The sequence below is a fragment of the Apteryx rowi genome, unplaced genomic scaffold (assembly GCF_003343035.1).
Source record: "Apteryx rowi isolate R43461 unplaced genomic scaffold, aptRow1 scaffold_498, whole genome shotgun sequence".
Classification (NCBI taxonomy): domain Eukaryota; kingdom Metazoa; phylum Chordata; class Aves; order Apterygiformes; family Apterygidae; genus Apteryx; species Apteryx rowi.
This window is the reverse complement of record NW_020450758.1, coordinates 23,829-40,245: the sequence shown is the minus strand read 5'-3', so window position 1 is coordinate 40,245 and position 16,417 is coordinate 23,829. Positions and strand designations below refer to the sequence as shown.

At 56.8% G+C, this 16,417-nt stretch overlaps 2 protein-coding genes across 4 annotated transcripts in view; both read left to right on the top strand.

Moving 5' to 3' along the window:
• Positions 1 to 9,256, top strand: part of CLPB (ClpB homolog, mitochondrial AAA ATPase chaperonin) — a 92,869-nt gene extending 83,613 nt beyond the window's left edge. For all 3 annotated transcript variants that reach the window (XM_026079250.1, XM_026079251.1, XM_026079252.1), the window contains 5 exons: positions 1,517 to 1,673; positions 5,642 to 5,715; positions 7,539 to 7,658; positions 8,143 to 8,247; positions 8,909 to 9,256. In XM_026079250.1, the coding sequence (XP_025935035.1) occupies positions 1,517 to 1,673; positions 5,642 to 5,715; positions 7,539 to 7,658; positions 8,143 to 8,247; positions 8,909 to 9,160 (708 nt within the window). In that variant the 3' untranslated portion in view covers positions 9,161 to 9,256. The remainder of the gene's footprint in view (positions 1 to 1,516; positions 1,674 to 5,641; positions 5,716 to 7,538; positions 7,659 to 8,142; positions 8,248 to 8,908) is intronic.
• A 1,573-nt stretch (positions 9,257 to 10,829) lies between these two features.
• PHOX2A (paired like homeobox 2A) overlaps positions 10,830 to 16,417 on the top strand; it is a 10,746-nt gene continuing 5,158 nt past the window's right edge. The window contains exon 1 of the mRNA XM_026079259.1: positions 10,830 to 10,959. Within this exon, the coding sequence (XP_025935044.1) occupies positions 10,830 to 10,959 (130 nt within the window). The remainder of the gene's footprint in view (positions 10,960 to 16,417) is intronic.

The following is a 16,417-nucleotide window of genomic DNA, read 5'->3' as shown; positions in this document are numbered from 1 at the left end:
CACAATTTTTTCTTGCATAGATCATCACAGCAGCAGCTAAATGTGAAATCAATTCCTGTACCACGCACTTGACAGGGCAATAACCCAAATGTTAATCTCAAGCACCCAACAAGGATTTGTGTCATTGTGCTGGATATCTGCTGCTGGAGACATATCGAGGAAAGAAACTGCCTGGGGAGCTGCTTACTTTTTCCCCTTTATTTTTCTCTCTTTTTTTATTTTATTAATCAAGAGAACTAGTACTTTTGAAGGGTTCCTGTGTTAGTTTGGTAGCATACCGCAGCAGTTAGTGCTCCAAAGTAGTCACCTCCCACAAGCCAGGTGAGGCTCCTGCTGCTCCCCATGGACGCATGCGCTCCTGCGATGCTGGGCTGCAATTGCAGCCACGGGCCCTGGTTTGGTTCATCGGGGCGGTTCTGCGGGCGTAAGGGATGCTCCCTGTTGCCTCTTGCTGTCACAGTTTCTTCATTACCTGGTTTGCTCCATGTGCATAACCAGAGCAGAGCAACCCAGAGAAAGGAGGTCAGTTCCTCCGGCCCATTCCCTTCCACAGCCCCCATCTCCTCAGAAATGTTGGGATTTAAATGGCAACAGTTTTCCAACAAATTTTTCATAACCCTGCTATTTCTGCAAGATTGTTTCAGTTTTGCTTATTTTTGGTTGGACTACCAACATTGCGCTTCTGCATGGTGCTTTCAAACCACTACAAACGTCACTCTGAGCCTGACCCCTCCCTGCCACCCCCGCATGGAGGAGATCTCCCAAACTGCCACGGTGGCACGGAGAGCTCTGGAGTGACTCATCTGTAAGACTTTGATGAGCATGCGGTAAATGCTGCTGGAGCTGTTTAAGGCACTGCTGCCTGCTGCTGCCCACTCTGCTTTTCTGCTGGTGGTTACCACCAAAAAGAGTCGGCAAGGGGGAATGGATCACATCCCAGCCACTCCAAGTCCAGCATCCCAGCTTAAGCCACAACCAAAAGCAGGGCTGAACTAAGAGCCTGGACTGTGTCTGACAGTCCTGCCTTCAAACCCACCAGAGGGACAACAGCCTCTATCAGAGCGGTGGGTCAGTGGCACCGGGTGGCAACAACTTCACCTGCTCTCGCAGGATTCACCAGAGCTCGTGTGTCAGACCTGAAACCACAGCAGGGAGTTGGGCAGAGGGTCAAASGCAGCTGAGTTACACGAGGCAGGCAACCATAGGTGACTGAGAGCTGCACCAGCCCATCTCCCTTGCAAGGGAGAATGCTTTTCCCAAAGCTTCAGTTGAGTATATCCTGGCTGGGACCGTGTGCATGGTCAGTTATGTGATTCCTCTGAAGAGCTGAACTTCTTCAGTTTCTGCAGCTCAGTCCTGTTTAATTGCCTGCCTTTATCCTTGGGTATCTCTTGGACAGTATCAAAAATACATCCATTCTGGGGAAAAGTGGGACCCCTGACCTTTCRTCTCATGTTTTGGAAATGTTCTGTGACACCTGCTCTCATGCTGCTTGTGTTGACTGGTGTCRTTCCAGGGCAGACTGACAGACGGGAAAGGAAAAACCATTGACTGCAAGGATGCCATCTTTATCATGACCTCCAATGTGGCGAGTGACGAGATAGCCCAGCACGCTCTGCAGCTCAGGCAAGAGGCCGTGGAAATGAGCAAGAAAAGGATCGCGGAAAACTTAGGTACTGCTCTTTCACTGTCATACCCCAAATCCTTAAAGAATCCAGCGCCTTCATAGCAGCGTAGGTCCCTGCTGCAAGAATCACATGCCGTGCCTCATCAGCCACGAAAACTCTTCTGAACGGTACCCTCCAGCATTGCTCAGCCAGGTACTACTGCCTTTCACAGCCTCAGGCCTCCCCCCCAGCTCCATCTTGACCAAAGCTGGGTGAAACTGGAGAAGCTCACAAGACCCTAAAGCCCCTGGCCCTACAGATCTTGGAGAGGTCTTTAATAAAGTTCCCACTTTTTTTTTTTCTGTCTCCATTCAGGCCCAGTGCTCTGTGCTGTGGCCTCAGATGGCCACGTTTGCCTGCCTCTGGCGTTTTTCACAGCTTCTCCAGGACCCTTGTCTAAACTCTGCACATGAAGCTTTCGTTTGGCTCTGGCTCTGCCATCTGTGCTCCCACTCTCTGCTTTCCAGGACTGGTCAAGCCCAGTTTTCACTCAGGCACGCTCAAACTCTCTGTGTCCTCACTGCGCTGGTCTTTACTGACTGTGTATGTTCTCCTATAGATAGAACAGTGTTGTTGCAGTTCTGTGCTGAAGGTGTGGAAACCTGCCTTCGCAGAGCTCCCTCCCCTCTCAAACCCCTGTTCAGCCCAAATTGCTGTGGAGGAGCCTGTTTTCCTGGTGACCACTGTCATCTGTGCAGTGAGTAGGTTAATAATTGCTCGCTCYGATTCTCTGGAGGATGGCGCTGTTTCATGGGTGCTCCACGTTTTCACCTTGCCTCAGAGAGTGATGGAGTTCTGCATTAATGAACTGGTCACCCTCTAGTCAGGTGCTAAAAACTCCGGGAGTGTCTACTGGGAGCAAACTGAAGGTCYTAATAAGTATATGCCACCGCTTGTTTCATTTGACACCACCTGTCCTRCCATCCCTTTGCCAGAAGGGAGCACCCAGCCGGTTCTGCACTTGCCTCTCTTGTGCTAGACCCTGCAGCTGGTCCACACTGATGTGTGCTCCAAGGCACAGCAGCTTTAGGGCAAGCCTCAGGGGCGCTTGTCTGCCAGAAGGGAAGGCAGCTGCCTGCTCTCATCCGTGCGTGTGTCTAAGAAGTCTCGCTGTTGGCTTCTAGCGTGACCTGTTGCTGAAATGGAGTCTCACGCACCAAGCTGAGCTGTTCTTTCTCCTGTGATACCTCTGCTTTGGGTTTGCCATGTTGTGAACTCCTCAGTACTCAAGGTCATATCCTTGAGCTCTGTCTTTGGGAAGGGATTTATGTCCCACCTCAGCCTTCTTGATTCCATGCTCTTCCCTTTATCATCTCATCCTTYTCTTTCGTTCAAGACATTTCCAATGCTTTCTACAAAAAGGCTGTGGCCYGTACAGGTGCTCACATTAAAGAGGGRGAGTTTGTTTCCCCACRGTCATTCCCAAAAGGACTGAGCTTMATAAATTTTCCTTTGCCTTGCAAYGGAGCAGCAGGCCCACCCATGAGGGTCCTGTGGAAAATTTTCCAAGAAGGTGAAGTAATGTACTGAAAAGGAGCACTGAGTAGGGATGAGGGCAGCCTTTAAGRTTTGAAATAAACCACTCCGCTGAGAGTCCCAGTTTCAGTTTAACCCTCTGTTGTCCTCCCCTTTCAGCGATAACTCCAGCAGACCCCAGCTACTGACGGGGTCTCTGCTGCGCTGAGGGGGAGCAGAAGGTGAGGGCTGCTCAGAGGCCATTCCCTCTAGATCTGAAATGAGAGACTGCGTGCGAACACGGACACAGGCGTAGGGAGCGCAAAGAAACAGTATCCCTGTCCGGTGTTGCTGTGCTTGTGAATAACCAGGCAGTCATTTATCGTGGTGGTCACATCCTGCTTTTTCCCCCTCAGAGTTTAGTTCCTTTTTACTGTCTTACATGTCTAGACAGCACATCTTCCATAGGGTATCTGGCAATGTGTGGCATCTTACATATATGCARTATTTGCAAAAGGTCAGTCTTGAGAACTCCTCTCACCGGTGGAAACGCCCTGAGAACTTGTTGGGTGCAGTGTGTCCTGGGGCTGTAGCACAGCCATCTGCATCCGCTCCGTGRATAGCAGGAAAAAAGGTTGGGCTTAGGCCTCAGATGTATTTTTCAGCTTCTCTCTCACTGTCTCTTCCTTTTTATTTTGAGGAGTGAGTACGAAAGCTTGCTTAATTCAGAATCTTTAAACTTCAATCAAACTAGGTAAAGGACAAAGCATGCCTGCAACTGAACTTTCAAGAATAACATTTTAAAATGCCAAGCACTTTTCTCCTAAATGAGGAAAGCATTGAATTTTAATTTCTAGAACTGTACAAGAGACAGCTGCAGTTGGTGAATGACAGCGAGAGAGCATAGCTGGAAAATGTATTTTGGATCAGAAGCCTAGGCTCAATTGAGTTTCGTGGACCTCCTTGTAATTTACTGAGCTCCTGGCTTGGCTTGGTCTTGAATGCAGTGGCCATGAGGTCAGTGTAAGTGCCTGGATGGGCAGATAAATGGAAAGATAGACGGAAGGAGCTGCTTCTACAGCATCTCTCAATCTGTGAGTGCAAGCAGCGAGTATTACAGGTGACAAAGCTAAGTACTGGGGGTGGCTCTGTGCATTCTGCCTTTTCCAGCTCTTCTCTTCTACAGGACTTGTGTGCTGGGAGAAAGCCATGCTGAATTCCTGTTATTTTTTGAAAAAACCCTTGTTGGTGTCTTTTAGCACAAAACAGAACAGTGAAATGGGCTGAATCCTTACAACTAAAGACCCTCCTGCCCCACTGAGCGCCAGCATGCTTGTGTCCATCCTAAGAGGGTTACTAAGACTTAAAGGGGGGCCCTTTCAAACAAGGGTCAATAAGAGCACCTCAGCCTCCCTCGGCAGCCCGGAGTGGGAAGGGGAAGAGGTGATTTCAGAGCACATAGCACCGCGTTGTCGCACGCCGGCACTAGTATTGATAAGGTGAAGCTTGAAAGCCTCATCTGCCACTCGTAGTCATGTAACAGCCTTTGCCAAGGCTGTGACGTGGGAAAAGCTTTCAGGATCCAGCCCTCAGCATGGAACTTTCTCTCCTGGCCTGTTTTTCAAAATCCTATCCGAGCATCTTTGATGCATGCAACCTCCCTGGTTATGTTAAATAGCATGTGTAGTTAAATGCTTGGAAACGCAGAAAGAAATGAGGACATAAAGAAAAAGAGAAAAGTGAATTTAGGCCGCAGAAAGCTAAGCCCTGCGTTTAAGCTGCCTGCTGTGGTACAGAGCTGGGATTCAGGGAGCCTGCTGTGCAGGGCTGCCAGACCCTGGCTCCATCTACAGTCAATGGAGGGAAGTAGACCCAAAACCTACATCAGACTTCTGCCCCAGACTGTCTGAACACGGATTTTGCTGTTTGCTGAAGAGCCTGGGAACCGTTTGTGCCTGACAGGAGCTGCGAGAGCCTATGCAGAACAACCCCAGATGACAGTGTACTTTGTGCCTAATGTAATCAGCGCCGGTTCTGATAGCCCGGCTGCAGGCCATGGTTTGTGGAGGCCAAATGAGGACTCTCGTTATCTGAAGTCTCCAGGCAGACGGCTCCTGGGCAGTGTAAGGCAGAGAGCGGAGGTGGAGCGGAAGCTCTTTTGCCGTGCAAGAGTATCAGTGAAACGCATTAGCGAAGGGTGCTTTCCTCGGGCCCCGACGGGCAGCGAGAGGAGACCCAGGCACAAACAAGTCGGGGACCTAAATGGCAGGAACCAGTTACATAGCATGGAAGGTGCAGGGCAAGCACGTTACCAACAGGTTAATACACAAACGTGTTTTGTGGCATGTATCAAGAGCCCAGGTCTGGTATGAAGTCCCCTCTAAGCCCCCGTCTTGCCTTCCTGCCCGCTGTCTTGCTTCTTTCCACAGTGCTTGGTTGTTCATTCTCCAGGAGTCGATGGGACAGGAAGACCATGTCCTGCCTTACGTACTGACACATGGTGTCTTTATGTCTTTCAGAGGATGTCCAGATGACCGACAAGATAACCATCTCTAAGCAATTCAAGGAAAAGGTTATTCGCCCGATCTTAAAGGTACCGAGGATTTTTTTCGTGGCTTATATTTCAGGTGTCCTAAGTTTTGGTCACTGAGCCTTTCTGTGCCGTATCTGCCATGTTCGTCACCCCATTCCCCAACTGTCTCCCAGCTGTGCGATGTGACACAACGTCATTTGTTTCTAATTTTCAGCCACAAGAAGTAAGCTCGGAGCCTTGCAGAAACAAATGACAGCATCCTATTGACTCCCTGTGCTCTTGTATCAGAGCAATGATACGAGACAGAAAAGGGAGCATGGGGTGGGAAGCGTGGCAGTAAGCATCTCTGAGGGTTTCTCTCCTTGCCCTGGACCATGGTCCGCTCAGCTTCCGCGCTGCAGCGGAGGGGCCAGGAAAAATCTGCCTGCTCAGGCAGCGATCCCCCGATCCGTGTCCTGTACAGAATAGGGTCATCTTAACGGCCCACATCTCCATGGTGGTGTGTGCAGAGCGAAGCAGTGAGAGAAACTGGGGGGTCCAGCTGCTGCTGGATAGTGCTGCTGCTCGCTGGGTGCTGAGGGAGCTTCGTGTTAAGTTACACCAGGGACAGGACTATCCCCTCGTCGGGGGTCACTGCTCCTAATCCAACTCACTGCTCGCAGGTCGCGCAGAGGTGAGCGCTTTGGGGTGAGATCTGAGTGACGAGGATGGGCTTTGCCGTGCTGACGGAGGAACACAGAGACCTCACGCTGTTCCCTTTTCACTAGGGCAGGCTTCAGGGGAAGGGTGCACGTGGACATTACCATTACACGGACTCTTGAGTGGAACCAAGCCTTCCCAGTGCCCTGCTTGATTTTTGTGTTCCCACTGATGGGAGCTCCCGGATGTTTTTTTGCCTGTCTGCTGGCAGTAGCTGCCAGAACAGAACCTCCAAAGTACTTCCTTGGTCAGGTCTAAAATGTATCCTCCGGTGGTCTGAATATGGAGGAATGCTAGAGAAGATACCCAACCCGGGGGCCTCGGTGGGTTAGTACCCCGTGCAGATAGGATGGAGATCAGTCCTGTAGTGCCCTCAGCCACCCATCGCAATGACACCCCTACCAGTCCGACTGTTCCTCTCAAGGGTGCGGTCCGGTGCAGCCCAGCCTCTCCCCTCCTGCRTTGCCTGGGCGCAGTCTGAGCGCCCGGCGCGAGGGTTAAACTGGGGGAGGAGGTCTGACCGCGGCCACAAGCGGCCGGTGTGTCTGAGCGGGTTACAGATGGCAGGGGGGCTCCCAATCGCATTAGCGTGCGGGGGCTGCGCACGGAATTGGTGCGCGTAGGAACCGGGCAAGAAATGCTAGCGGTCCGTCAGAATGAAAAATCCCACCGCTTCCTGCCCCTACCCTGGCAATTAAGTTGCTTTAAGATGTTTCTAAAGCACTTCAGGGTGCTGTTCACGTGGCGCTTCCTACACAGACCAAGAATTTGACCTCCCTGTGGGAGGCTCAGATCAGACCCTCAGAAACAGGAGAGCCCAGAGAGCAATGAGGAAAATGTCGCTGCGACTCGTGCGAGGGAGTGCAGCGGGAAAGGCTGGAGCCGGGCTTACAGTGCGGGAGAGATTAGTTTTTAGTTCCTTCCTTTGCCATCTCTGGAAAAATTAATTCCTCCCCTAAGCGATGCTGAGAGCTACTCTTGGTGACCCAAGGTCTGGCAGCCTGGATTTCCTGCTCCGTGGCATGTGGAGGGATGGTCGCCAGGGCCTCATTACACAGATGCGTGACTGTCGTTTGGAGATGGAGGTGGGCTCTGGGGAGCTCCTTCTGCAGTGTCGCTGTCGCGGGTCTGCCTGTCGGCGTCACCACCCTGTCCCYGCTGACCTTCACCCTTTGTCCTTGCAGGCTCACTTCCGACGGGACGAGTTTCTGGGGAGGATCAATGAGATTGTGTATTTTCTCCCTTTTTGCCACTCGGAGCTCATCCAGCTTGTCAACAAGGAGCTGAATTTTTGGGCCAAGAAGGTAAAAACCTTTGCTCAGAGGGGATTGCTTTAGAGGTAACTTCTCACATGACATGTGAGCCAGAGGAAATCCCTGTCCAAGCCTTCAAACTGCTGATACAGAGGCAGGGTGAAGGTTGTGGCTCTGTTTCCCAAGGAACTGTAGCCACGCTCTCAGGGCCGGAGCAGCAGCAGGACAGGATTGTAGCCATGGGGAGCAAAGGATCACAAGGATGTTTATGAGATGCATGCAGCGTCTGTCCTTGTCTTGGTCCCAGATCTAAGCAGGGGACTTGCAAACCATAACTTAAGCTAGTACAGATACCATCCTAGATGCTCCAGGCCGGACACCTACTCCATCTGCAAGGCCATCTAGGCCAAGCTCAGGCACAAGGACACTCTCAGCTCCCCACCACACTGCCCATGGTGTCCTGGGTTCCTAACTAGTGAAGAAACGGGTTGCTCAAAGGCACCAGTAACACTTCCTTCTCCTTCTCACCCCACAGGCCAAAACGAGGCACAATATCACCCTGGTTTGGGACAGGGAAGTTATGGACGTGCTGGCTGACGGCTACAACTTGCACTATGGCGCCCGGTCTATCAAACATGAGGTAAAGTAGAAGGATRAAGCAAATGTTGGCCCCGTTTGGAGTTACGCAGGGCTCAGGAGCACAGACGAACCCCACAGCATCACCTCACAGTCACAGTCTGCATGGGAAGAGTCAGGATAGCTACTCTTTGTGTCTGTCCCCTAGAAGAGTGTTCCCACAGATTCCAAGGCTGAGATGTTCATGATTTGTGGGAGGAAACATCACAGCCARTATACTTCAGAAAGACACAGAGAGTTAAGTTATATGAGCAGGAGATTGTGGGATTTCTCCTGACTTTCTTCATTGTCCACACACACGTTTGTACCAGCATAAACATGCTCCTGCCTGTGCTTTGCAACCAGGCAGGTCAGATGTCCATCTGACACTGGTTAAAATCCATCAAGAAAATGTCCACTGTGAGGATGGTTTTCTGAAGAGCTTCAGGYGCATGTTGTTCAGAAGCAGCTGAAGTCTCTTGGTGTACCTCCTGCTACACTGTGGTGTGAGCTGTGCTGCCAGGGCTCAGCCCCGTCCGCAGGAGGCAGAGAAGAGACACCCTGGGGACATCTGCTCTGCCCTTGGGTGGGAAGGAGTGCTGTGTGGCTCCAGAGGCTTTGAGGCTGACCGAAGGGGCTTAAGTGGGCAGAAGGCTTTCTAATGGGAGCCGCTTTGTCTTCTTCAGGTTGAACGGCGTGTTGTGAACCAGTTAGCAGCTGCTTATGAGCAGGACCTGCTGCCAAGGGGGTGCACTTTGAGGATCACGGTGGAGGATTCGGACAAGCAGCTGCTGAAAACCAAGGACAGCTCGTCCCCTGGAGTGGATAAAACAAAGATGCCAACGCTGCGGCTGGAGATCGTGGAGAAAGACAGCAAATCCCGAAAACTGGACATCCAAGCACCTTTGAACCCTGAAAATATTACTTACTTCTTATAGGCAYGAGGACCACTCCTGGAGCACTCTCCAAGCAGCTGCTGCCTGTGGGACGCTGCAGGCCACCCTGGTTGACAATAAAATACCGTGAGACTCGGAGTGTCCAGTCTGGCCACATCAGTGTGTACAGGCCACTCCTGACGGTCAGAGCAGGGCGTGAGGTGGGGCAGGGGCAAAGCTGTGCTCTCGTGGGCTCTTCCTCCTCTTCGGGAGCGGGACACGGGCAGGCAGGACCCTCGCGTGACCACACTGTGCCCGTTTATTCCGGGATAGACACGGAGGCGGTTTGGGGCTGCAGCTACGGACCGGGGAGGTGCCGTGCTGCTGTTACGGGGACAGAGCAAATATATAGGTGGAGGGTGGTGGGATTTCGCYGTAGAAGCACTTGGCACAAGGTGAAGGAGTATTTTAAAAAGGGGGGGAAGCAGATGTCAGATCATGCAGGAGCCGGGGAGTTCGGCTCCGATAGGACTTGCTGTTCCCAAAAGGGGAGTCTCACTGCGGAGGCTGGGTTCGCTGGGGTTGGATTGCTGCTGGAAAAGGGGTAGGACAGGGACTGAGTGTATGACCGCTTGATTTTAAAAGCCACCAGGCACTCTTCGACTCTGTATTTCGCCCGCCTCTTAATTTATTGCAATAAATGCAGCGTGCACATACGCCGTTCTGCTTCTCACGCGGGCCGGGGGGGGAGGACGGGCAGAGCAGAGCTGGGGATTGCCCATTAATAGGATAGAGAAGGGCAAGAAGCATCCCCGGGAGACTCCTACATTTCCTGCTCACCAGTGGGAGATAGGGATAATACCAACGAGTTTCCATGTGCCAGCCCCATCCCGGCCAGGTGACATCGCAGCGTAAACCCCATCGCTAAACGCTGCAGCCGCTCCTCCCGCCTCTGGTTTTCCGTCACTGACCAGATTATCTCTGCTCCGTAGACCTGCTTTCTGGGAATATTGAATAACTCAGGGTTAACCTAGATGTCCAAGCTGTCCTCAGTGTCAGAGCTCGGAGCAAAGTTCCCCGGTCCAGACAAATTGAAAGTTACAGTGTCTCTTACCGGGCAAAATTGGATTTGTTTCCTGAGCRTCCGTAACGTGTTCCCTGGGCGGAAGGTTTAACTCTTCCGAGCCCTCCGGCCGTGGGCGCCGTGGCCAGGCGTGCGCCGCACCGTTTGCACGTGGCCCCGGGCGCTCAGCTCCGCGTTCGTGTGGACCGTCGCCTCCGCTGCGCCGGCCCCGTGATTCCTCTGGGTCTCCTCTGCCCTCGGCAAGAAGCAGAACCGGGGTCCTCGCTCCCTCCCGTCAGCAGTGAGGAGGAGGAGGAGGGAGGGATCCTGCTCTGGGGTAAAGATCTTTGGGATCTTCCCATGTGAAGGGTTCTGGGGTTYACCCTGTCCTCCAGGACATCCCCGTGAGGGCCGTGGTGGAGGCCACCCAGGGCGAGACGGCCCTTGGAGGGACCCCCCCTTTTCTCCTCCATCTCCTTTGGGGCTCAGCTCCTGCATCCCGCTCTGCTCTCCCGGGGGGGTGGCAGGATCCGGCCCCGGGGCTCCTTGTGTCCCTTCAGAGCAGGAGCATTTGGGGGAAAGCACGGCTCAGGGGTACGAACAGTTCTGGTGTTTGCCTTCCTTGCAAGATGGTCACCCGTCGRCTGCGATGGACCACAGCGCGGGTTCATGCTCGTCGGCTGTGGGCGCCCGTGTCCTCTCCCCGAGGCGGAGCAGGACCAGATTGAGCCGGCCAGGCTCCTTCCCCTGGGGACGAAACGTCCCGGCGGGGACCTGGCGCGCTTGAGCAGCCGYGAAGGTGTGCAGGTTGCTTTCCCACCACCCGGAGCACCACCTCCGCTTGGGGACAGAGCTGCAGAAGCAGGAGTGAAACCCAGGAGATCCATCCCTCTGTCCGTCCTGCAGCACCTGGGGTTGCGGGAAATGTGGGTTTATTTTTGGCTCCAGCACCCGTTTTCCAGGACACGTGTGAAGTTTAACATGGATTGCTTTGTAGTCAAGTTTTCATCTTTCTAAATGCTCAYTGTAGCRTTGTCTTGCCCYGGGGTTTAATTCGTGAGGGCTGCTGGGACGTCCAAATGCTACAAGAGAGGTTGCTTGAGAAAGGGCTGTAAACAAAGAGCAGCTTCCAGTCCTGGCCACCTGGGAGCACGAGGGCAGGAAAAGGGGGAAGGGGCCAGGAGGTCCCCCAGGAGGTCCTGCAGGAGGTCCTCCAGGAGGTCCTCCAGGAGGTCCTGCAGGTTTGTTTTCACCCAAAAGGATCTTGGAGCTTCCCTGGTGCTTTTTGACCCTCTCGAATTCAGATGTGGTCCCTCAGGAAGAGCATGACCAGATTCATGGAGACGTCGTGGCTGGGGATGGCTGAACACGAAGATGGAAGGGTGGGAAGCGGGATTTGCCCTTTCGGTTCTTGCCCCTTTCCCTTTCCTAAAAACCCGATTGCACCACAGCCGCAGCTCTTGCTGAGCGCCCTCGCAAGCCGCTCGGGAACCAGCCAGCCCTGGGGCAGGAGCTGGGCTCAATGCAGCTCCGGTGGCTCCAGCGCCTCTCCCTCGCCCCCGCGCAGCCACTCCAGCTCTGCCGCCTCCGCCCCGGCTGGCCGGAGCTGCGAAGGATGCTCCTCTGGGTGCCGGCACAGCCCGGACCACGCGCCTGCGCGGCTCCTCCGTCCCACTCGTGGAAATCAAGAGGTGGTTTGTGCGGGGGGGGGGGGGGGGGGGGGGGCTGAGCTGGCTGCGCTGTGCTGGCGGGTGTGCACAGGCGTGCACGGGTGTGCACGGCTGTGCATGGCTGTGCACATGCGTGTATGGGTGTGCCTGGCTGTGCATGGGTGTGTATGGGTGTGCATGGCTATGTATGGGTGTGCCTGGCTGTGTATGGGTGTGCACATGTGTGTGGCTGTGCATGGGTGTGCATGGGTGTGCATGGCTGTGCACATGTGTGCATGGTTGTGTATGGGTGTGCATGGCCTTGCACAGGTGTGCACGGCTGTGTATGGGTGTGCATGGCTGTGCATGGCTGTGTATGGGTGTGCCTGGCTGTGCATGGGTGTGCGTGGCTGTGCACATGTGTGTGTGGTTGTGCATGGGTGTGCACGGCTGTGTATGGCTGTGCATGGCTGTGTATGGGTGTGCATGGTCATGCACGGGTGTGCACAGCTGTGTATGGGTGTGCATGGCTGTGTATGGGTGTGCACGGCTGTGTATGGGTGTGCACGGCTGTGTATGGGTGTGCACGGCCATGCACACGTGTGCACAGCTGCCCGCAGCGGTGCCGCGCAGCACCGAGGGCACCAGCCCAGGGATCACGGGCATAAACCCGGGATTCCCCCCGCTGCGCACGTTTGGGGACTGGGTCCCCCTGCAGCAGCGCGGTGCCCCGCACACCCGGCCCCGCCGCAGCAGCCTGCACGTCGCAGCCCCAGCGACGCAGCCCCGGCCCAGGCGTGCCGTGCCGTGCCGTGCCATGCCGTGCCGTGCCGTGCCGCGCCGTGCCAGCACCCTGGGGAGCAGCGAGACGAAGGCAGCGGCCCACAGGAGCATCCGCAGCCGGGGCTGCGTTGGGGCTCCCCCCCTTCCCCAATAGTTTTATTTGTTTTTAATCGTGTCGGAGGAGAGGAGCCGGCGGTGCCTCTAAGCAAACAGCAGAGGGTTAAAGGGCTCCCTGTGACAGATCAAATAAATGTGCCACTGCAGCCGGTCCCAGAAACAATAAAACCAAGGCAAGATCTGGAGGGGAGAAACATCAGGCTGTGACGGGAGAAATTCAATTACTGCCAGCCTTCAGCCCCGTGCCGGGCTCCTAATTCGATTAGGGGCGGGCGAGCTGCAGCGAGCGGAGGGGCCTCGCAGCGGCCCCGAGTCCRGGCTTTGTCACCGCGAACAAAGCGGTGGCGGCCGGGCGCCTCCGGCACGGCGGCGGAATGAACCGGGCCGGGATGGTGGCCGAAGCGCAGCCCCGGGGCCCCCGGGACGGCGTCGAGCTGCCCGGTGCAGCGGTCCCCRCTCGAGCATGGGGCCGGGGGGGGACTCTGCACCCGCGGGGATGGGGAGGGGGRAATCTGCCCCTCAGCCCTGCAGCAGGATGTGGCCCTTGTGCTGGGGGGACGTGGTGTCCCCTGGCAGCGACTGCAGTGCTGGTGTGCAGCTCCTGCACACTGAGGTCGGGTGCCCTGTGCTGCCTGATCCCTCTCCCCCAGGGCCCCTGCACCTCCTGCCCCATTGCACACTGTCCTGCCCCATTGCACGCCGTCCTGCCCCATTGCACGCTGTCCTACCCCTTGCACGCTGTCCTGCCCCATTGCACGCTGTCCTACCCCTTGCACGCTGTCCTGCTGTGTGCACACCATCCTGCCCCATGCACTCTATCCTGCCCCATTGCACGCCGTCCTGCCCCATTGCATGCTGTCCTGCCTCATTGCACACTGTTCTGCTCCATTGCACACTGTCCTGCCCCATTGCATGCTGTCCTGCCCCATTGCACACTGTCCTGCCCCATGCACACTGCCATGCCCCATTGCACACTGTCCTGCCCCATGCACGCCATCCTTGCCCCATGCACAGTCCTGCCCCATTGCACACTGTCCTGCTCCGTGCGTGCTGTCCTGCATTATGTGTGCTGTCCTGCCCCATTGCACACTGTCCTGCCCCATTGCACGCTGTCCTGCCCCATTGCATGCCATCCTGCCACATGCATGCCATCCTGTCACATGCATGCTGTCCTGCCCCATGCACACCATCCTGCCCCATTGCATGCTGTCCTGCCTCATTGCACGCTGTCCTGCCCCACACACACKGTCCTGCCCCATGCGCGCTGCCCTGCCCCATTACGTGCTGCCCTGCCCCATGCATGCCATCCTGTTGCACACACACACACTGCCATGCCCCACACATGCTGTCCTGCCCCATTGCATGCCATCCTGCCCCTCACATGCTATCCTACCCCTGGGTCCCCGGCGGTCCCGCGTGCTCCCAGCCACGTGCCCAGTTGGGGCACCAGGGCCGGCAGGGCTCCCCGGCCCAGCCAGCGCCAGTGCCCGGGTGCCCAGCGCCCCGAGCGCTCACGGAGCACCGGCGGGGCCGGGGGGCTGCGTGGAGATGGCTCCCCGCAGCGTCTGCTCTGCCGGGGCGGCAGCAGGACAGCGCCCGCGTCCCCTTTTATCGGCACAGGGAGATGAGCCCTGAGAGCGCAGATTTGCTCACATCCTCACCAGGAAGCCTCCAAGCCGGGAAGAGGATTTGACTCGGGCACCAAATCCACAGGTCGCCCGTGGTTTTACGGGGCACTTTCACCTCCTACAACCACCCCGCTGCGCTGAGCTTTGCAGGGCAGCGCCGATGCACCCAGCCAACACGTCCGCAGCTTTGCTCCGGCTCATGCAGGGGTTACGGCAGGATGCAACGGCCCGGCCGGGGGCAGAGGAGGGGTTGGTGACGGGCTGCTCTCGCAGAGCCGTGGCGGGTGTCCCGGAGCTCCGTACGCRGCCTGGGTCTCGGCACCCGGCACGGGCAAAGCCTTTGGGGCCCCTCAGCCCAGCCAGGCCTTCAGTAGAGCACCTGGCGCCTCGGAAATGCCCATCCTACCCCAATTTTGCACCCGTTGGCAATGAAGCGGTGGTGTTGCTACTAATACGTGAGATTTTTTGCATGACCCCCCCCCCCCCACCGCCCCGTGTCCATAATGATGCTATTGCCCCCGCGGGCAGCACCCAGGCTGCCTGCAAGCCGGGGCTCCTCAGCCCGGAGCATCGTCCCTGTGCCCAGAGCATCATCCCTGCTCCACAGGGGAGCCGAGTCAAGGAGCATCGCTGCCGCGGGACCGGGTTGCACTTGGACACCCCCCCCTTCCCCCCGGCATCCGGTGCCCCGGCTGGGAAGGCTGCCGTGGCTGCCGCATCCCTTCCCTCGCTCCCTGCTCCACTCCGCGGCACCTTCCCGTCTCCYGTCCAGCCTCCCCTTTGTCCCTGGCTCTCTTTCCCCTCTTCCCCCTTCGTCCCCCCTTCATCCCCCCCTTCCCTCATCTTCCTCCGCCCCCCTCCCCCCTTATTCTGCCCCTGGCTCTGGGCAGCAATAGCAGCAGCTCCTTGCGTGGCAGATTGCTGCCTAATTAGTTTAGAGGGAAAACTTAATTGAATTAACTTTTTCACAACTCCAGCAGCCTGACAGTTGGGGCTCTCTTTCCCCAGCCAGCCTCCAGCTCCTTGATCTAATTAACTTGTTTAGCAACCTGCCCGGGTGCCGAGCCAGCGCGCCCCGGCCGCGGCAGCTGGGGTGGGCGCCGGAGCGCGGCCGGGCCCGAGACCCCGGCCGGGACGAGACGGATGCTCGGCCTCGAGAGCGGGGCGCCCCGAAAGCAGCCCCCCCCCACCTCGGGATTTTATGCATCCTCCTGGGGGGGCTGGAGCGAGCCCCCGCGGGGCGGCCGGGAAGGGGGGGGACACAAAGCCCTTCAGCTGGGCCGGGAATTAGACTTTTAAATCCTCTTTAGTGAAAGTGTTTGTCTTGAAAACGCCCCCCCCCCCGTGCTGCCTAATTCCCCCTCCGGAGCCCCTGAAAAGGGGCAAAGGCTTTGCCATGCACCGCGGCACCCCCGCGGTGCTAACGAGGGGCCTTGGAGATTCGGGGCGGCGGGAGAGGAGCCGGCGTCACCCCCCCTCTGCCCGTCCCTTCGCCAGGGCCCTGCCGGCTGCAGCGTGGTCCCCGGGGCGCCATGGGGCTGACCCACCGCCGGGCACTGGGCAGAGCTGGGCTGGGCAAGGGGGGCCCTGGGGTCCATCCCCCCCCCCCCCGGCCTGCTCCGGGGTGTCTGTGTGCAAAGCGCAGCGATGCGCAGGGAGATCAAGCCGTGGGGTTGTGGGACCGGCTGGGCCCGTGGGCTGGGGTGGCTGGGGAGACACAGCAGGAAGGGGATGGGGACGGGGAGAAGGATGGAGAAGGGATGGGGATGCAAAGGGGATGGGGATGGGACACGGACAGGGAAGGAGATGGCGATGGCGATGGGATCAGGGACGATGGGGACGTGGATGTGGAGGGGGATGGAGAAGGGACGGGGATGCAGAGGGGATGGGGACAAGGACAGGGACAGGGAAGGAGATGGCGATGGGGATGGGGACAGGGATGATGGGGATGGGGAGGGGGATGGAGGAGGCATGGGGATGCAAAGGGGATGGGGACAGGGACAGGGAAGGAGATGGCGATGGCGATGGGATCAGGGATGATGGGGACATGGATGTGGAGGGGGATGGGGAAGGGACGGGG